This window comes from Geotrypetes seraphini, chromosome 3 (genome assembly GCF_902459505.1).
Source record: "Geotrypetes seraphini chromosome 3, aGeoSer1.1, whole genome shotgun sequence".
In the NCBI taxonomy this organism is placed as follows: Eukaryota; Metazoa; Chordata; class Amphibia; order Gymnophiona; family Dermophiidae; genus Geotrypetes; species Geotrypetes seraphini.
This window is the reverse complement of record NC_047086.1, coordinates 403,870,182-403,891,764: the sequence shown is the minus strand read 5'-3', so window position 1 is coordinate 403,891,764 and position 21,583 is coordinate 403,870,182. Positions and strand designations below refer to the sequence as shown.

The 21,583-nt window shown below is 41.3% G+C and overlaps 1 protein-coding gene across 3 annotated transcripts in view; it reads left to right on the top strand.

The window, feature by feature from the left end:
• TMEM63B (transmembrane protein 63B) overlaps window positions 1–21,583 on the top strand; it is a 162,364-nt gene that overhangs the window by 98,354 nt on the left and 42,427 nt on the right. For all 3 annotated transcript variants that reach the window (XM_033937151.1, XM_033937152.1, XM_033937153.1), the window contains exons 10-14: window positions 917–987; window positions 6,118–6,198; window positions 9,272–9,395; window positions 11,143–11,276; window positions 15,245–15,382. In XM_033937151.1, the coding sequence (XP_033793042.1) occupies window positions 917–987; window positions 6,118–6,198; window positions 9,272–9,395; window positions 11,143–11,276; window positions 15,245–15,382 (548 nt within the window). The remainder of the gene's footprint in view (window positions 1–916; window positions 988–6,117; window positions 6,199–9,271; window positions 9,396–11,142; window positions 11,277–15,244; window positions 15,383–21,583) is intronic.

Here is a 21,583-nt window from a genome sequence, read left to right as displayed (position 1 = left end):
ATCTTTCTTAATGCAATTCTGTTTGCCGTATCTCAAAACAGATATAGCGGAATTAGAAAAGATTACAGAGAACGGGAACGAAAATGATAAAGGGATGGGATGTCTTCCCTATGAGGAAAGGCTAAAGCGGCTGGAGCTCTTCAGCTTGGAGAAAGATGACTCAGGGGTGATATGATAGAGTCCAATAAAATATTGAGTGGTGGAAAGGGTAGATGCGAATCGCTTGTTCACTCTCCAAAAAATACTAGAACTAAGAGGGCATGCAATAAATCTACTAAGTAGTGCATTGATACTAGACCCTGGTATATATCACGTTAAGATAAAAACGTGCATCAAAAAATCTTGCATTATAACTGTGGCAAATTTAAACTGTATATTGGTATTAGATCCCTGGTGTGTGTCGTTAGGATAAAAACTTGTATCATAAAATTTGTACTGAATCTACGGCAAATCATAAACTGTCACTGTACATTAAACTCTAGAATTCATTGCTGGAGAATGTGAAATCAGTTAGCTTAGCAGGGTTTAAAAAAAGGTTTGGATAATTTCCTGAAAGAAAAGTCCATAGGCCATTATTGATATTGCTTGGGGAAATCCACTGTTTATTCCTAGGATAAGCAGCATAAAATCTATTTTTCTCCTTCTGATCTAGTTAGGTACTTGGTACCTGGATTGGCCACTGTTCGAAACAGAATACTGGGCTTGATGGACCTCTGGTCTGTCCCATTTTGGTAGATCTTAATTACACATTCTCAATGAAAATGAATGTCAAAACAAAAGGACAGGTTTGCAAACTACCCCACCCACAGGTCTTTCCTTAGCAACTCTCTTGTACTCACCATATACGTGAAAAGTTATTTCTGCTCTCTGAGACCCAGTCAATGAATGTATTCTTTTTGATTTCTGTCTCTTACAGGTAAAACGCACTTTATTTATAAATGGAATTTCTAAATATGCAGAAGCAGAGAAGATCAAGAAGCATTTTGAGTGAGTGCAAATGTTCTTATCTCATTGGAGTCTAATTACACTCTCTGGGAATAGTTGATACTCCTGGGTTCATTTGTTTTTTTCAGCATGGCTGTGTACTTCTGTGAGATGTTGCAATGTCTCCAAGGGAGGAAACAGATATAAAAGTTTTAGGAGTCTTTTTTTTTTTTTTTTTTTCCCCTTCCCTGTGTTTCCATCCTGTCCCAGTGTTCTTCACATTCATCTGCTTTCCTTCTGCCATTCCGCTGGACACCCTTATTCCTGCTGAAGCATGCTCCTGCGGGGCTGTTGAGATTTTTGTCTAGGATTTTTTCATGTTTTCCTCTTTCCTGTTATGTCTTGTATCACAGTGCTACTTGATTGCTACTGAGTTGAACTGGAGTTGGCCTTTATTTTGGATCTAATGTACAGGTCTTATGCTTTAGAACAGTGTTCTTCAACCTTTTTACACCTATGGACTGGCAGAAATAAAAGAATTATTTTGTGGACCGGCATCGGTCTACAGACCAGTGGTTGAAGAATACTGAACTAAGTCGTGGGCCATCTGGAAGCCTTCCCTCTGATGTTGCGACATCAGAGAGAAGGCTTCCAGTTCAGGCGCAGGACATGCGTAGAAGCCACTGCCCGTGGCTTTGTGTATTGAGTCAGTGAGGAAGAGGGAGCTGGCCAGAAGATAACGCCGCATCAATCACACCGCGAACCGGCGATTGGAGAACACTGTTTTGGGCCTGATGCACATGCCGGCCCTGTGGACTGGCAGGAAATTTCTGTGGACCGGCACTGGTCCATGGACCGGTGGTTGAAGAACACTGCTTTAGAAGGTTATCTCTTACTGAGAGCCCCTACAATTAAATGGATACATGTAAAGATCCTGCTCTCTGTTTCCTAATTAACCAAATGAAGATCATAATGCAAACCAGGTGCAGATACATTCAGGCCAAAAGAGAGTCTGGTATTAGCCCAGGGAACCCGAGTGGTTTGTTTTTATTTAATATGCACACAGACACTCATAACATTGAGAGACTCTTGAGTACGCGACACGCATGTCATCTATTCTAGTGTATACTTATGAAGGGAATTTTTAAAAATAAAGTAATTCTGGAATCTCTCTTGACACACTTGGAATCTCTATGAGGTACATAGTTTGAGAGACACTGCCCTACACTGTTTAAAGTATTAAAAAAAAAAGTGTGAATGGGATCCTGAAATGTAAATGGTTTAAATAATCCTAATAAGACAAGGTAGCGTGGCTAGTGATCTTGTATTTGAACCAGCAAGTTTCTTACAGAAAACTCTGTCCCAACTCCACCTCTGCCATCTGGCACGTTCCTCAACAGAGGCTCCTGAGAAAATTAAAGAGCCATGGAATAGGAGGCAAAGTTCAGTTGTGGATTAAGAACTGGTTATCAGACAGAAAACAGAGGGTAGGGTTAAATGGTCATTTTTTTCAATGGAGGAGGGTAAACAGTGGAGTGCCACAGGGATCTCTACTGGGACCGATACTATTTAACTTATTTATAAATGATCTAGAAATTGGAACTATGAGTGAGGTGATTAAATTTGCAGATGACACTGAACTGTTCAAAGTTGTTAAAACGCATGCAGACTGTGAAAAACTGCAGGAAGACCTTAAGAAATTGGAAGACTGGGCGACCAAATAGCAGATGAAATTCAATATGGACAAATGCAAAAGTGACGCACATTAAGAAGAATACTCTAAATCATAGTTATCAAATGCTAAGGGACCACCTTGGGGGTCGACGCTCAAGAAAAGGATCCGGATGTCATCGTAGACTACGCTGAAGCCTTCTGCCCAATGTGCAGTTGCGACCAAGAAGGCAAACGGGATGCTAGGAATTATTAGAAAAGGGATGGTTAAGAAGACCAAGAATGTTATAACGCCTCTGTATCGCTCAATTATGCGACCTCACCTTGAGTATTGCGTTCAGGTCTCCAGAGTCAAGCAGCGGATATGCAGGCACCCTTGTGAAGTCCACTGACTGAGCCGGAGTGCCAGTGCTCTCCTGACAGGTCACAGCTCTCCCCTCTCTTCACAAAAGATTTCTTCTTTAAAAAACCTTTATTTTTACACTTTTCCCTTAGTTAGTTAAAAAAAAGAAAAGAGGGCACCGTATTTTACACTTACCGTGTTTCCCCGAAAATAAGACCTAGCATAATTTTTGGGGTAGGTCTTAATATAAACCCTACCCCTGAAAATAAGCCCTAGTTGCTGGCAGCAGCGCTTTCCCCCACCACGCAGCTGAACCCCTGCTGATCTTCCATCCTCTCCCATCTGAACCCCTCCAGAGCAGCATCGGGCCAACTTCACTGTAAACAGGCTGCTTCATGGCCTTCTCTCGTCGGGGCCTTCCATGTGCCGTGTTACTGATGACTCTTCAGGCTACACTGTGATGGTGGCAGAGAGCTCAGGGCTAGGTCTCCAGTTTCTGGACTGTTGTCCTCGGTTCATAGACAAAAGCACGCGACGACAATCCAGCGCAGACAACTGAGCGCAAGGTGGAAGCTCGCTGAAGAAAACCAGTATTTTAAGGGGCTCCGACGGGGGGGTGTTGGTGGGGAACCCCCCACTTTACTAAATAGAGATCGCGCCAACATTGGGGGGGGGGCTGGGGGGTTGTAACCAGTGTTCCCGCTAAGGTGCGCTGGCCTGCGCGCGCGCACAAAATATTACATCGCAGCGCAAAGTTTCTCTTCACAGCGCACACACGCGTCGCAAAGGTAAGGGGAGGTAAGGTAAGGGGACGCATTGGGGGGATTGCACTTCCCCACAATTGCCATGCTTCGGTTCCTCTTCTTCCTTCCTTCCTCCCCCCCCCCCCCCCCGCGGGACCCTGCGGCACCATCAACTCTTACTCCCTCTAATGTCGGCCCTGCAGCTCCAGACTTCCTCGCACCTTCTCCCCTCCCCCTTTGGATCGCTATTATTTTAAATGTTATAGCCGCGGAGCTGTATCCATCAGTGGAGATGTCTAACCTCGGCCTGCCCCGGAACTCTTACTGCAACAGTGACTTCCTGTTCCTGCCTAGACGGGCGGCTGTTGCAGTAAGAGTTCCGGGGCAGGCCGAGGTTAGACATCTCCACTGATGGATACAGCTCCGCGGCTATAACATTTAAAATAATAGCGATCCAAAGGGGGAGGGGAGAAGGTGCGAGGAAGTCTGGAGCTGCAGGGCCGACATTAGAGGGAGTAAGAGTTGATGGTGCCGCAGGGTCCCGCGGGGGGGGGGGGGGGGAAGGAAGGAAGAAGAGGAACCGAAGCATGGCAATTGTGGGGAAGTGCAGAGCTGCAGGGAAGAGTGTTGCGGTACCCAGCTGGAGGGAGAAGGAAGATGAGGGAGGGAATTAAAGGAGATGCCAGGGCTTGGAGCATAGGAGGAAGGTATGCCAGTCTAAGGGAAAAGGAAGGGGGAGATGTGAGAGCATGGAGGGGGAACGAAAGATGGAAGAAAAGGAAAGGAGAGAGATGCCAGAGAATCAGGGAAGGGGAGATACCAGACTATGAGGAGAGGTGTGGGAGAGGGAAGGCGAGGAGAGAGATGCCAGACCAATGGGGTGAAAGGAGAGATGGAAGGGGGAGGCATACAGTTTCTGGAAGGGGCATAGAAGGAGAGAAGATGCCATATAGGGGAAGAGAGACGGCAGACAGTGAATGGAAGGAAGAGAGTTACAAGAAGATGAGGAAAGGAGAAACCACAGAAGACAAAGGTAGAAAAAAATTTCTATTTATTTATTGCTTTAGGAGACATGTGTCACTGTTTCTGTGAAGCATTGTATGCAGAGTCCAGCTTCTTGCTGGTTCAATTTAACCTTTGTCTATGTATTTTTATTTTATCCCCCCTTTTACAAAACTGTGAAGCGTTTTTAGCACCAGCCTTGGTGGTAGCAGCTCTGATGCTCAGAATTTTATGAGCATCAGAGCTGTTACCTCCGTAGCTAAAATCCACACTACAGTTTTGTAAAAGAGGGAGGGGTTAGTTTGTGATTACATATTCCTTACTAGGCGAAGGTGTTTTCTGTGTTCTGTGTGTTCGAAAGACATGGTTTTCTGTTAGGATTGACGGTGTAGGATTGATCTGTGCTGGTCTGGCTTGTTTAGTTTTACAATGGGTGTATTGATGTACTGCTCACTGCAATATGTAAGATGCTGCCTTTTCCTAGGTACTCATGTGTGACGTGTGTTTTGTTACTAAAAATCATGTTTTTCTTACAGATGGGGGGGGGGGTGCCAAAAAATGATGGGCCCCGGATGTTACATATGCTAGGTACGCCACTGTATGTAAAGATACCAGAAAGCTGGCGTAGCAAAAACTTCTAAGTTTTGAGTATTTAACCCTCCCACAATCTCACGGGCACTCGTTTCAAGTTTATTGAGATTTTGATTTAAACGCAATATCAAATATTTTCAATGCGTATAACAAAAATAAATTTGGGGAAATAAATAAAACCATTTGAACCAGTGTTCCCGCTAAGCTGCGCTGGCGTGCGCTGGCGCACAAAATATTACATCGCAGCGCACACGTTTCTCGTCACAGCGCACGATCGGAAGAGGCGTACGGCAGATGGCAGGGCGGCGAGAGGAGAATCGGGCGAGTTGGCTCATAACTTGCTGGCGCCCGATATTTTTGGCTCACGGTGAAAAAAGTTTGCTCACAACACCCGCCCGCTTAGAGGGAACACTGGTTGTAACCCCCCTCGTTTACTGGAAACTTCACTTTTTCCCTCTTTTTTAGGCTATTTCAGGAAGCATTTTTGCAATAAGACCTATATTTTACCTGCTTTGTGTTTGTTTATGATTTTAATTTGTTATTTATTCTATAACTAGGCTGTTTGGTTTGTTTTGCCAGGAGCCTTTTCTTTTATAGGCAAGCATGTCATAAACTTAAAATGGGCTGCTGCTTCCTCTTTTGGGGGAAGAGTACCTTGTGTCTAACTTTCTGCGCTCTGCTTTCATCTTGTTCACTGCCGTTGTCTTCTTCTGATCTTGGCTCCCTTCTTACCCCGATACTGTAACATTAGAAGAGGACCCTTTTTTCATGTTCTGGATGTGTTACAAATATGTACACACACACACACGCTCTCATGTTTGTGTTTGATTATATGTTTTGCAGAGAGGCATATCCAAACTGCACAGTCCTGGAGGCCCGGCCCTGTTATAATGTGGCAAAGCTGATGTCCCTGGATGCCGAGAGGTGAGAGGAAGTACCGATTCCATCCTGGAGAATCCTAGGTGATTCTGTGATATCTCCCAGTTATGCCATTCTGCTTGGGCTCCTGGGTTGCAATAATTCAGAACAAGAAATTGGGTAGTGTCACCCTGGGTGGGTTTCTTTTTTTTTAAAGATTACTGGTGTCCTGTTTCTTACCAGATATAGTTGAAACTATTCATTGTCACCCAGCAGTTTCCTCATCCCATATGTTCTAACCATGCTCTCTGCTCTTCACAACATAATCCCTTCTTACCTTAGTGTTTGCTTTGGCCTTGCTCATTACTCTTGCTTTTCTCTGTGGAACCTAGGTCTTCATCTAGAAACCTCTTTCAAAAAGTTCAAATGGGCATTGAAAATTTAGCTATTTATAAAGGCCTTTCCCTCAAACTATCTTGCATCTCCACTAGGACTTAATTAGTGAGGAACTCTCTCTTTTTCATACTCCAGAGAAGCAAAAACATTCTGCTCCAATCCCTCTTTTCCAAACCACCTACAAGGAAGATGAGGGTAGGTTGAGAACAATTACTGTAATTCCTAATCTAAGTACCATTATAATGGAAAATTATACCATTTTATTGGACTAATGCATTTTTCAATTAGCTTTCAGAGGCCAAAACCATCTCCCTCAGGTCAGTACAAATACACTGCTATTAAGGTTTCCTATCCTGACCTGAAGAATGGGGTTTTTGCCTCTGAAAGTTAGTCAAAATGGATTAAAATTAGTCCAATAAAAAGATTACCTTATTTCTGTTTCTACTTATAAATGTTTATCAACACAGCTACAATACTACATTATCCTAAACCATCTCATTTTCTCTTCACTCTCTTCCATCCATCCAGCATCTGCCCTCTTTCTCTACCCCTTCTCTCCATTGTTTGTCCTCTCCCCCTTCCATAAGGCATCTACCCTCTTTCTAAGAACATAAGAATTGCCACTGCTGAGTCAGACCAGTGGTCCATCATGCCCAGCAGTCCGCTCACGCGGCGGCCCTCTGGTCTAAGACCAGCATCCTAACTGAGACTAGCCCTACCAGCGCACGTTCTTGTTCAACAGAAACTTGTCTAACTTTGTCTTGAATCCTTGGAGGGTGTTTTCCCCTATTACAGCCTCTGGAAGGGCGTTCCAGCTTTCTACCACTCTCTGGGTGAAGAAGAACTTCCTTACGTTTGTATGGAATCTATCCCCTTTCAACTTTTAGAGAGTGCCCTCTTGTTCTCCCTACCTTGGAGAGGGTGATCAACCTGTCCTTATCTACTAAGTCTATCCCTTTCAGTACCTTGAATGTTTCGATCATGTCCCCTCTCAATCTTCTCTGTTCGAGAGAGAAGAGGCCCAGTTTCTCTAATCTTTCGCTGTACGGCAGCTCCTCCAGCCCCTTAACCATCTCAGTCGCTCTTCTCTGGACCCTTTCGAGTAGTACCGTGTCCTTCTTCAGGTACGGCGACCAGTGCTGGACGCAGTACTCCAGGTGAGGACGTACCATGGCCTGGTACAGTGGCATGATAACCTTCTCTGATCTGTTCATGATCCCCTTCTTTATCATTCCTAGCATTCTGTTTGCCCTTTTTGCTGCCGCCACACATTGTGTGGACGGCTTCATCGACTTGTTGATCAGAACTCCCAAGTCTCTTTCCTGGGAGGTCTGTCTTCCCCCTTCCATCCAGTTTGTGCCCTCCTGTTTCCTTTTTACATGATTCATTACAGCTTCATCTCCTCTCCATTTATGTCTTCCCTTTGTTTCCACCCTCTCCTCCCATGCTGTGACATCTCTCTCCTCTCCTGTCTTCACCTCTCCTTCCTTCCTTCCCTCCCCGCTCCATCCCATCCCATGGTCTGGTATTTCTGTCTGCCTCCCTTCTCCCCCCTCCTTCCCCACCAATGCTCTGGAATCTCCTTCCTTCCCAACCCCACCCCACCCCATAGTCTGACATCTCTGTCTCCTTCCCTTCCATCTCTCCCCCCCCATGGTTGGCATCTCTCTCTTCTCCTTTCCTCCTCCCAAATCTGTTATCTGTCTTCTTCTCTTCCATCTCTCCTCCCCTTCTATCTCTCCCCCTTTCATGCTCTGGCATATCTCTCCTTTCCTTCCTCACCTGACGTCTGGCATTTCTTCCTCTCTCCCCCCAATTTGGTGGCTTTCTCCTTTACCCATCCTTCCCCCCAATTAGGTGTGACATTTCTCTCCTCCCTCCTCCCTGTGGGCTGGGTCTCTCTCTCCCTCTTCCCCCCTGCTGCTTGCAATCTTCATGCATTCAACAGCGTCGGTGGGCTAAACTTTCTGCCTTTGATGGCCCTAAAAGCTATCCCTCTGCTTCAACTTCCTGTCATTCAGGATGCTGCAGAAGGAAAGCTTCCAGGCCACCGAAAGTACCGTGTTTAGCCTACTGATTCTGCTGGTGGCCCGAAGATCGCAGGCTGCAGTTTGGGAAAGGGAGAGGTGCACCGTCTTTTGATCTGCACCCAGGGCAGACTGCCCCACCCTTGGTACACCACTGCGCAACATCATGGCTGAATCAGCTTTTCCATTTACCTGGACTTAGCACAATCTGGACAACTGCAGTAATCAGACTTCACTTTTCAAAGAATCTGTGCAACAGTAACCATGTTCTACTTAAAGCATATACGTGCTACTACTAATCATTTCTATAGCACTGTACATCAAAACACATAAGAGACTGGCCCTGCTCAGAAGTGCTTACAGTCTAGTCAAGATGGACAAACTGGACAAGAACATGCATCGAAACACTGTGCTCAGGTGAGGGAATGAATGATAAGACAGATATTGGTGCTCGGCAGGTGGTTTGTTTGGAATTGAAAGCGGCTTCAAAGAAGTCCCCTCAGCAGACCCTTTATTTTCTTCTGTTGCTCTTCATCACCACTCAAAGCAAAGCTTTACTTCTTGTATAAGTGTGTTTTGGATCTCCTATATGTGCCACCCAGAATCACTATAAATTCATTCAGCCTTTGTCCAGGCCAAGTTCTAAATTCAACAACTCCACCCTAATTATCCTCTTCTCTTTTATCTCAATCTCCCAATTTCTGTCTTCACTGTAGGAAGAAAGCAGAACGTGGAAAATTGTATTTCACAAATCTGCGGGATAAAGAAAACATCACTTCGATGGTAAATCCCAAGCCCTGTGGACACCTGTGCTGCTGTGTGATTAAAGGTTGTGAGCAGGTATGAAATGAGAAAAGGAGAGGTTAATGCATGGATGAAGGTAACCTAAGGACAGCGGTTCCCAAACTGTCTGCTGCAGCACCCCAGGGCATTACAGTGAATTTACAGGTGTGCCATGGCATATTTTCCCCTCCTCCCACCACCCAAACTGTGCAGCTGACTGTCCTGTCCGCCTTGGACATCACTTCTAATCTGGGACATAGCCGGCCGTCGCATGGATCCGCGGTGGCTGCAACTTGCGTTGCCACTGCTGCTGGTCTGGAGAAGCAACGGCGGCAGGGGTGTGTGTGTGTGTGTGGAAAGAGAGGGGGGCAGAGAGGAGGCAGGGGCTGGATGGGAAGAGGAGGAACAGAAAGGGGGCTTTGGCTGAATGGAAGAGGGGAAAAACAGGACAGAATCTTAGGTGTAAGGAGGAGGGGACAGTGGTTTGATGGAAGTGCGGAAGGAGGAGAGCAGTGACTGGATGGAAGGGGAAAAGGAGGGAATGTGTGGGAATGTCAGTGGTGGTGACTGGTCTTGGTCCAGAAACATTTGGGAGCTGGATGTCACCAGCGATTTGGGGAAGTATCATTGAGAAATCATTTTGCAAAACATGTTGGATGAAACTTCCCTGATTGGTGTTGGACCAAAAATTAAATGGACTTAAGTACAATCCTCTCTTTTTTTTATAAAGAAACATAATTGAAATTGATAGTAAATACACTAAGAACCAATGACGATTTGGCAGTGAAAGTTTTGTTGAGCCTTAAATGGGTGTTGCTGAGGCCCTGGCAAAATTCAGAAACTGTACGATTGGGCTTTTATAAGGAGTAGTGGTAGTGGCTGAAGCATGCCATCGATTTGTTCACTGCTCAGGCCTTGGCCAGTGGACCTTACAGCTGGCGGGGCATGGGCATCCCTGCTAGCAAAGGTAGGACTCAACATTGTCTGAGGGGAGGAAGACCTGCGAAGAAATGGGTAGCCTAGGGACACCAGGACCTGAGAGATTTTGAGAATCACTGCCTAAGGAAGTCCTTCTGAGAAAGAGTGGTGAATTTATGGCAAGGCCTGCCAGTGGAGGTGGTTGAGGCAGCCTCTATCTCAAGTCAAGAAACCTTGGGACAAGTATATAGGATCTCTAAGGGAGATGGCATGGGGGACAAACTGGTTAGCCATAGTGTCTTTAGTAGCCTTCATTTTTCTAAGTTTTGTATCTTGATACACGTTGGGGACAAGGGACTCTATGCACCTGTGCTGCTATGTATGTAGTTATGGGGTTGGGGGGTGCTGCTGTGTGTAGGTACCTACTAGGATTGGGGAAAGGAAGTTGTTTGTGATGCTGCTTGTAGGTATCCAAATGGCTTCGGATTAGAAGTGGAAAACCTTTAGAACTAGTTGGTTTAAGAAAAATCTCTCGTCTCTGTTGCCTACCTAGTTTCTCTGGCTTCTGCAGAAATTCCGGCAGGAATACATGCAAATGTGACAAGAAAGTGTTATTGTATAGAAGGGGGGGTGTGGGCCGAAATGGGGAGTCCAGGATGTGGTCGTGTAGATATGTGTTAGAATTTCCTCCCTCTGTGGACCCTGCATCCTCCTTCTTAGAAGATGGATCAGGATCCCACTTGTGATCCTGTGCAAGTCACTTAACCTTCCATTATGAACTTTTCAAGTACGTACTATAACTAAATGCTTTACATAAATGGCATGTACTAATCTTTTTTTTAAAAAACCTCCCTTTCTTCTCCCCCCTCCCCCACTGCCTTTACAGGTTGAAGCTGTTGAGTATTACACCAACCTGGAGGCAAGACTGAAAGATGAGTACAATAAGGAAAAGGGGAAGGTGAATGAGAAGCCTCTTGGAATAGCATTTGTGACCTTCCAGAACGAGACCATAACTGCAATGTGAGTCCTGCTTGGGGTGATGGGGGTGGGGAGAAGGTGGGCAAGGGGTTCTTTCAGTCTCGCTGAGTTGATGATGATGGGAAGGGGGGATGGAAGAGGGATTGCTTCTGCATCATTGACTCCCTTAGTACCATGGGAATGCAATTATATGTCTGAAAACTTTATTTTATTTATTCAATCTTCTATCCCATTCTCCCAGGGGAGCTCAGAATGGTTTGTATGAATTTATTCAGGTACTCAACCATTTTTCTCTGTCTGTCCCAGTGGACTCACAATCTATCTAATGGACCTGGGGCAATGGGGGGGATTAAGTGACTTGCCCAGGGTCACAAGGAGCAGTGTGGGTTTGAACCCACAACCTCAGGATGGTGAGGCTGTAGCTTTAACCACTGCGCCACACTCTCCCCATTTTATACAATTTGAAATAAAATATGAAAAATAAACCCAATCAGAATATCCCAAAAAGTGTTTCAAAATTTTTTTTTATAAATCTTTATTCATTTTAAATTTTACAAGTGTACAGAAAAATCAACAATTAATATACAATTTCACTTGAAAATCTACATCTTCTCTCAAGAAGAGGATTTAACCCGATCCCTCCCCCCAAAAACATATTAAATAAATACCACATAGTATAATAACTTATATCATTCGTTCTATATTTATCAGTGAAAACCAAAAAACCCACCCTCCCCCCCAACAAACATGTATAGTGAGTGGGGAAAAATGCTAATTATTCATTATAATAATTTATTAATGGCCCCCACACATCCTTAAATTTATTAAAATATCCTTTTTGAACTGCTTTTTTCAAATTGATATAGCATGTCATGGAGGTTGTATTCCCAATTGCCACTTAGAAATGCAACTTTTGCTTTAGGATGTATGCTGCTTCCTTTCAGTTGGGACAGCAGACTTTTATACATTTCCACATGAAGATCTTTACTGCGAATTAAGATAAGAACGTCTCTTTAAATGGAGATCTAGGATGACGACGATGAAAAATTGTTCTTAAACCTAAACTATAATTGTTGATAACTGAAGGCTTTAGTGATGATTGAGCCACCTCCCCTTTTTCCCTCCATTTTTATTCTAAGTGTGAATTTAATAACTTTTCTAATGTAATTATTTTTTATTTGGGAATACAACCTATATCGCATGCTATATCAATTTGAACCCAAGTTTTGATTTTCATAAACAGATTGTTTTATGTTTCATCCTTTGTATCTCAGATTGTCAGTTGTTTCTGGTTAATAATTGTGTTATTACTACTACTATTTATTTCTATAGCGTTGAAAGGCGTACGCAGTGCTGTACATTTTAACATACAACAGACAGTCTCTGCTCAGAAGAGCTTACAGTCTAATGGTTGGGGAGATTCTGGTAGAGGAAATGATAACAGTGGGTCTAGGTATCTGACAGCAGTGAGTGGGAGTTAAGAGTTGAAAGCAGTTTCAAAAAAAGTGGGGTATTAACTTGGATTTGAATACTGCCAGGGATGGAGCACGACGTATTGATTCAGGCAGCCTGATCCAGGCATACGGTGCTGCAAGAAAGAAGGGACGGATCTGGAGTTGGTAGTGGAAGAGAAGGGTACAGATAAGAGGGGCTTGCCCGATGAGCAGAGATCACGGGGGGAGCATAGGGGGAGATAAGTGAGGAGAGATATTGGGGGGGCTTCAGAGGGAATGCACTTGTAAGTCAGCAAGAGGACTTTAAACTGTATTTGGAAATGGACGGGGAGCCAATGAAGTGACTTGAGGAGAGGGGTCATGTGAGAATAGCGGCTCTCACGGAATATGGGTCGTGCAGCAGAATTTTTAACGGATTGAAGAGGTGAGAGACAAGTGCGCGGGAGGCCCGAGAGAAGTACGTTGCAGTAGTCTAAGCGCGAGGTGATGAGAGCGTGGACAAGGGTTTTGGTAGTGTGTTTAGAGAGAAGAGGACAGATTTTGGTAATATTATAGAGGAGAAAGCGACAGAATTTGGCGGTTTGTTGGAACTGAGCAGAGGAGAGAGAGGAGTCAAAGATCACCCTTCTCCTTATGTCTGTCTTTGTTTTGTGATTTTAGCAGTATGTTTCTGGTATTTCTCCTGAGGAGCAGTAGATCACATGATCCAAATACATAAATATTTAATAATTTATTTAAAATTATATGAAACAGTAAAGTTTTCGGACATATAATTGTTGCCTTTTTTTCGTTGTTGAATTTCCTGTTGGATATTATGGCCTGGATTCTGTAAGCACACGTAGGCGCCGTTAACAGAATCGCGACTCCCAGTGCCTAAGAAAAAACTTAGCAACCGGTAATTTAGGCCAGGGTTTTACATGTCTACATTTCTGGCACCTAAGTCTTTCAGAGAATCGCGCATAGCGGCGCATAATGACTAAGATCATCTCCGACCCTAAACATGCCTACTTTGACCTGAGGTGCCGCTGGCCGCCTTTCTATAGGCACAGTTCCGGCACCAATTAAAGCGATTAAGTCAGGTGCTGGTAGGCACATATGGGTGCCTAGTGGCGTCTAACTTTCAACACAGGTTATAGAATATGGCCCTAAACGAGGGCTGTTCAAAAAGCATCAGACCTTTATTCATAAAACATACTCGTATTCAGATACAACAACCTTATACTAATCTCCTTCAACGTAGTCCCCTAGGGCTGCCATACACGTCTTCCAATAGTTCTGCCACTCTCGGAATCAGCGCTGGAACGCCTCTTTTGAGATTGCTCACATTCTGCATGATGTCTTCTCTTGACTGAAATCTGGTCCCCTTCAGGGGCATGTTTAGCTTGGGGGAAAGCCAGAAGTCACATGGAGCCATGTCGGGAGAGTAGAGAGCCTGAGGAATCACAGGTGTGTTGTGTTTGGCCAGGAAACTCTGTATCAGATGTGAAGAATGGGTAGGTGTGTTATCGTGATGGAGCTGCCAATTGCCTGCTGCCCACAGGTCTGGCCTTTTGCATCTCACAGAACCTCTTGGTAGTACTCCTTGGTGATTCGACGATCCTGCATCACCAGGGTCCTCACTTGGTCAATGATGATCTCATTTCTGGATGTTGAGGACCTACCAGAGCGTGCTTCACTCTCCACTGATGAGCGGCCATCTCTGAAGCGGTTGTACCACTCCTTGATCTGTGTGGTGCCCATTGCTTCTTCCCTGAAGGCCGCTTGAATCTTGCGGATCGTTTCCACTTGGGAATTGCCAAGCTGTACACAAAATTTAATGCAGTAGCGTCGTTCACCTTTTTCTGTCATTTTGTCAAAAATGAAAATCGGATGGCACTCACTCATCAGCGGTCTGCCAGTGACTGACAGCTTCTGTAGGCGGGAAAAAATTCAAGCATGTGCATTAAGGTCGCCTACATACTTGCACCAAACCATGCCTCCCTAGCTTTATTTGTTTATGCAAGAAAAATTAAGGTCTGATACTTTTTGAACAGCTCTCATATTTATAATTAGAGAGGATGCCATATTTTTCTTATTTCCTTCATTGAGTTCCAATTGTGAGGCCTCTGTCTATTCTGAGTGCGCATTTCTGAATCTCTAAGTCTGACTCTAAAGGTTAACACCTGAAAAACATGGCTGTCTAGCTAAATATCTTAAAATATGGGGTGCTGTATTTAACTACTGTGACTCTCTTTAATGTCATATTATTACACCAGATCTTTCTTTTGTCATCTAGGGTATGATGTGATTAAGATAACATGATTAGGACTGACATCTTTTTTCCGTCTCAATTTTCTATCTGTTCTGTTTGAGATTTAGATGTATTTTGATATACATTGCACTTGTAACCTTTCAGGATAGATGACAACACATTGTAATACTTATATACATGTGCATATCCACAAAGTATATGTATTTTTTATTCACTGTTCTTATAAAATTAATAAAAACATATTGAAACACCTGGAAGGGGTTTCTGTGCCTTAACGCTTTGTCTTCTGCCTTTTCTCCATCTAGCATTTTGAAAGACTTCAATGTTTGCAAGTGTCAGGGCTGCATGTGCCGCGGGGAACCCAAGTCTTCATCTTGCAGCGAATCCCTCCATATCTCCAACTGGACAGTGACTTATGCCCCTGACCCCCAAAACATTTACTGGTAAGCAGGAGGGCCCCATGGCCCAGGTATGTTGTAATAGGAAAGTTCTAAAGCAGGGGTGTCCAACCAGCGGCCCCATGAAGTATTTTGTGCGGCCCTGGTCGAGTGCGATGCAGTATTTTCCTCTGCTGCCCCTGGGTGTTTACCATCTTGCCAGCTCCCTCCTCTGTCTTGCTGCAGCGTTTGTGCGGCCCCAGAAAATTTTTTTTCGGCCAATGCAGCCCAGGGAAGCCAAAAGGTTGGACACCCCTGTTTTAAAGGATTATCTTCTCTGCGGAAGAGATGCGAGAATTGACCGTCTTCTCTGTTGCATAACAAGGGAAAGGAGTAGCCCAGTAACATATTGGAAACAAAATTTGCAAACCTGTTAGGAAATATGAAGTACGCGTAAAAAGAAAATTCAAAATATCTGAGGGTATTTGTATCATTCATCGTATTTCACGATGAATGTTTCAATAAAGACCTTCATTAAATAAAAAGAAAAGAAAATAGCATGTAGCAGTCCTAGTGAGGTGAGTCCATGACCCTGCCTTGTCTTTTTTTTTTTTTCTTTTCTTGCAAAGATAGGAGGTCACATTCTGTTCATCTCATTCTCTGCCCCTTTTTTCCTTCCCAGCTCGGTATTTTTCCTTTATTTTACTCATTTTTTCATAGAAATAAATTTTCTTCCCTCCCTTGTACTTTTTGAGTGTTTTCCGTACTTTTTCGATTTCTTTGGGGTTTTTTTTGTGGCTTCCGAAGCCCTCGTAAATCGGAGCACTGAGTTCAGTTTGAGGTAAGCCCTTCTTTGGCCACGTCATTGAGCCTTTTGATTTAGCCATTGTTTGTTTTTGACATGCCCCAGAAAACTCCCAGTGGCTTCACCCTTGTTGTAAATATTATATTGGTTACTTGTGAAATATTGTACCTCATATAAGGTTTGATTCTGATTGATCAGATTTTGTATCGGGGTAGGGGGCTTCCATAGTACTTTAAAAGATTGTGATACAGTTGTATAGCCCTGTATGGTCTCTGCTCTCAGTGACTAGGGGCTCCTTTTACTAAAGTGCGTCAGGGCATTAACGTGCAGAATAGCCATGCACGCTAGACCTTAACACCAGCATTGAGCTGGCGTTCGTTCTAGCCGCATAGCGCGCGGTAATATCCTGTGTGCGCTAAAAACGTAAAAAGAGCCCTAAGTGGAAGCTCTCTGTAAGCCGAGATTATGAATTGCAATACCAGGTCATCTCTACAGCAATTTAGAAAAATGCTTAAAAAACACGCTTGTAAGTACAGACTTTTACCAACTCTTGAGTCTTAGTATAGCCGCTTATTTGTAATGTAGTAAAATGTTTTGTTAATAATTGCTTTTGTAGTTTTATGTGTGTTTTTATTATGTTAGCCGTTTCGGGGTAGGCGGTCTACAACATTTTTTAAAAGAGGAAGAAACTGCAAATAAAAACCTAAGATCAGAGGATACAATTACATCAGCTTTCCAGAAAGGCTACAGATGTCTACATGGGAACCTTTTAAGAAATTATTAAAAACTTGTTTGCTTTTTTTAAGAGAGATTTTTAAGTTGAGCTCAGGGATGAATGAGGATTTCTGGTTCCTAGACAACGGCGCGAAAGACAAAAGCGCGCACCGACAATTGAGCGCAGCGCGCAGCGCCGTGCCGCTCTAAATTACAGTTTTTAGGGGCTCCGACGGGGGGTTTTGTTGGGGAACCCCCCCAGTTTACTTAATAGACATTGCGCCGGCGTTATGGGGGGTTTGGGGGGTTGTAACCCTCCACATTTTACTGTAAACGGAACTTTATCCCTAAAAACAGGGAAAAGGTGAAGTTTTCAGTAAAATGGGGGGGTTACAACCCCCCACAACGCGGCGCGATGTCTATTAAGTAAAGTGGGGGGGTTGCCCCCCCACGCTCCCCCGTCGGAGCGCTAAAAACAGTAATTTAGAGCGGCGGCGCACGCTGCGCTCAATTGTCTGGGCGCGCTTTTGACCTGACTCCGGATTTCTAGTGAGAACAATGTTAGAATCTTTAATATTGTATCTTGCATCACTGGATGAGGTGAAGAATCAAACGATTTGAAAGTGAAGTAAAGAATCCCGAGTTAAAAGTTTAAGATCAGAAACATCAGCTTTCCAGATAGGCTGTGCTAACCCACAAGAAGAAAGCATGATCAGCTTTCCAGGAAGATTGGGTTAGCCTGCAAGGTAGCCATACAAATGATTACGCACAACTGGAAGAACTGGGCAAGTTTACGCTTAACTTATAGATTTGAAAAAATGAACGCAGATATAATGGGTCATACTAAGAGATTTAAGTTAATCTGGGGCCCTTTGATATCTTTTATGGATGTGTTGTAATTGGGGGCGTGGCTTGGACACGCATGAAGGAGGTCGGTTAGCAGAAGAGCTCCATATAAAAAGTCCTTGAAAGAATAAAAAAGTCGCAAAAATTTGAAGAATTAAGATTAAATTTATGATAAAAATAAACTCGATGGCGTCAGGAAAGCAAAATAAAAACGACTTCGCAGTCTCTGGAAGCAGCAAGAGAGCAAAGCCTGAACAAGAGACAGGATCCAAAACCGCAGATCCAGAAGTAATGAAAGAACTTAAAGAAATCAAACAAATGCTTTCAATTCTCACAAAAAAAGTTACAGAATTAACAGATGATGTTTCAACATTAAATAAAAAGATGGATCTAATCGAATTAAAATCTAACGATTTAGAAGAAAGAATGATAACTGTTGAAGAAGAAATTTTAAACACAAAAACTGAAAAAAAGAAAATTGAAACACTTACTAAAGAACTGGAGGATTACTCGAATCGTGAGAGAAGAAGCAATGTTCGTCTGATAGGTTTACCGGAAGGAGCAGAAAAGGGGAATCCGGTGACCTTTATAGAAAACTTATTACCAAAACTACTTCCTCTACAAACTAAATATCCCATAGAGATTGAAAGAGCACATAGAGTGCCAACAAAGAGATCAGAAAAGCATCAAGGACCGAGGCCACTGATATTTAAACTACTACGCCACCAACAGGTCATGGAAATTTTTCATCTTGCAAAACAGAATAAAGGTTTACAATATCAAGATGCCCGTATTCACTTTGTCCCGGATTTTGCAAAAAGCACAGCAATTAAAAGAAAGAAACTGCTGGATTTGAGACCACAACTACGTGAACTGGGAGCAAAATTTGGTCTTGTATACCCAGCAAATATGAAAGTAACCATAGCAAACAAAACTTTAACCTTTGATAATCCTGAAGAGCTACAAAAATATATACTAAACCAGGAAATGCCAATGTCATCTTAATTTTCTTTATTTTATTATAATGAATGTCAAGTTTGAATGTCTTATAATATAAACAGGTAGGGGAAATGATATGTATTAAGAAGAGCTAATATCACCTTGTATTTTTTGAAATTATTGATTGAATATAATAAGTATTTAGCAGATGAAAAACGGTATAGAATGTTTTTGACTCTGTTCAAAAAATTCCTACATTCTAGAATGGAATGATTCTTTAAATGATAAATTAACATATAAGTATACAAGATCTTAGATAAAAGTAATATAGTTTTTAAACAAGGAAGAATATAATATTTATTAGATAATAAATAAGAACTTGAATATAAAAACGAGATATAAGCCCTTAATTGGTTTTAGAAAGTTAATAAATAAATTAACTATTGATATTAATAATAATAAATGCTGTAATGAGCAGATCCTAAATACTATTATGTGATTGAATCATGGTCCAGAGCTTTCTTCCTATGGAATGTATGTAAGAATGAATGAAGATCTATGTATGTATATATAACCCACTTCTCAGAAGACAATACAGGAAGAATAAACATATTAAAAATCCTTTCTCTGATTCAATGGAACTACAAATCCCAGAAGTCCTTGCAAAAGGAAATACATGTAAAGAATAACTCTTAAAACCGGATGAACTATGAACAAATATGAATAAATAAACTACTAGACTTGACAATAAAAGATAAAGGATTACATCGGATAAAAGATCACAAAATAAACTAAAATTAGATCGTCGCTGGAACCGGAACTTATTCGGAATTAACAAACTATTGAAAAGAAATGAATAATACTCTGGATATAAAAAATACGAAGAAGAAGAAAGGAAGAAAAAATAATATTTACTTGGATGAATAAGATAATGGAATGACACATCTTTAACTTTGATATATCTTAAAAATGAAACTAGGAAGTATGTTATATGAATGAGGTATGACTCTGTATAATGAAGGAAGGAAGCTCTGGAACGGGGAAAAAAAAAATCACATAGTACAAGTAGCACACATATGTGAAACATTGTTTATTTTCCAAAGAAATGAAACATCTCATTATATAATATATAAGTTTAAAAGAATTATAAGGATCTAGAATATATTCATAAACTTATATATTACTTAAAAATATTATAAAGAAATAGAATTAGAAAATATAAAGGTGATATATATGAATTTAAAAAAAAAAAAAATTTACAATATTTTTCATATTATTTGAATTAATAAGATATACTAATAGTTATAAAATATGAAAATGATACAGAAAATAATATTTGAAAAGATTAAATTTAACATTGGGGGAAAAAAAAAAAAAAGGCAAAATGTTTAAATATTATATGGATTGTTAATGTTATTTAGTAATATATGATATATTTGTGACTTATATCTGAATCTTAACAGGAAATGGACTTTTGTGGAGTGTTTTGATACCTGACCTAAGATGCGTGTTGCCAAGCATACACAGATAATATTGGGGGGGAAGGGAGGGGAGGGAGGGAAGAGGGGAAGAAAGAGAATGGGGAAAATATATTATTACAATGTGTGGATATCTGAAAATAATAATCATATGATTTCATGTCAAATTTTAATTACAAAAGTAAATGGATATTAAAATTTTTTCAATTAATGTCAATGGCTTAAATCATCCTATAAAAAGAAAAAAATTATTAGGTTTTCTCCATAAGCAAAACGCAGATATTTATTTCCTACAAGAGACACACCTTTCGGACACTGAATCTAGGAAGCTAACAGAAGGATGGATATCAAAATGTTTTTATTCACCGGCAATAGGGAAGAAAGCAGGGGTAGCGATAATAATAAATAAGAAATGCAAAGCTGATTTTAAATTAATAAATTCTGACTCTTCAGGAAGATGGATACATATTAAAATGGATCTGGGAAATACAACCCTGGATTTATTTAATCTTTATGCTCCTAATTCGAACCAAATGGAGTTTTTTAATCAAATTCAACAGATATTACTACCACTGGCTACTTCTAACTTAGTAGTAGCTGGAGATTTCAATGCTGTAATGGATCCAATTGTGGACAAGAAACCAAGTAAAATCATAAAATCTTTAGGATTAGATAATTTAATACAATCTTGTAATTTAATAGATATATGGCGTATCCTTCATTTTAATGATCGGGAATATTCTTTTTGTTCTCAGGTCCATAAATCTTTCTCAAGAATTGATTATATTTTTGTAACTAATAACATAGCGCAGCGTGTATCAAAAGCAGTTATAGATCCCATTATAATTTCAGATCATGCTGGTGTGTGGATTAACCTTAAGAATTATAATATTGATCAATTTAATTCAATATGGAGATTTAATAATGATTTATTAGCAGATTCGAAATTCTTAGAAGATCTTAAAGTAAAAATGCAAGAATTCTTTCAACTTAATTCTTCAGATGACATTAATATAGAAATTTTATGGGATGCTTTTAAAGCAACAATGAGAGGAAATATTATTTCTTATTCAGCTTTTATTAAAAAACAACTTAAAAAACAATATGAAGATATGGAAAAACAAATTAAATTATTAGAAAATAAATTAATTAAAAAATGGGAAAACAATACATTACAAGAGTTGTTAAAAGTAAAAGTTAAATATAATGAGATTTCTTCTCAATATGTGAGAAAAGACATTTTCAATAAACAAGTACAATATTATGGCAATTCAAATAAAGCGGGAAAATTATTAGCAAATTTTCTTAAAGCAAAGAAAAGAAAATCTAAGATTATTGCAATAAAAGATATACAAGGTAACACACATACCAGCACAAAAGATATTATAACACAATTTCTTGATTTTTATAAAGAATTATACACTTCTAATTCTTATAAAAATAAAGAACAAGAAGGATTAACATTCTTAAATTCCTTTCTTGGAC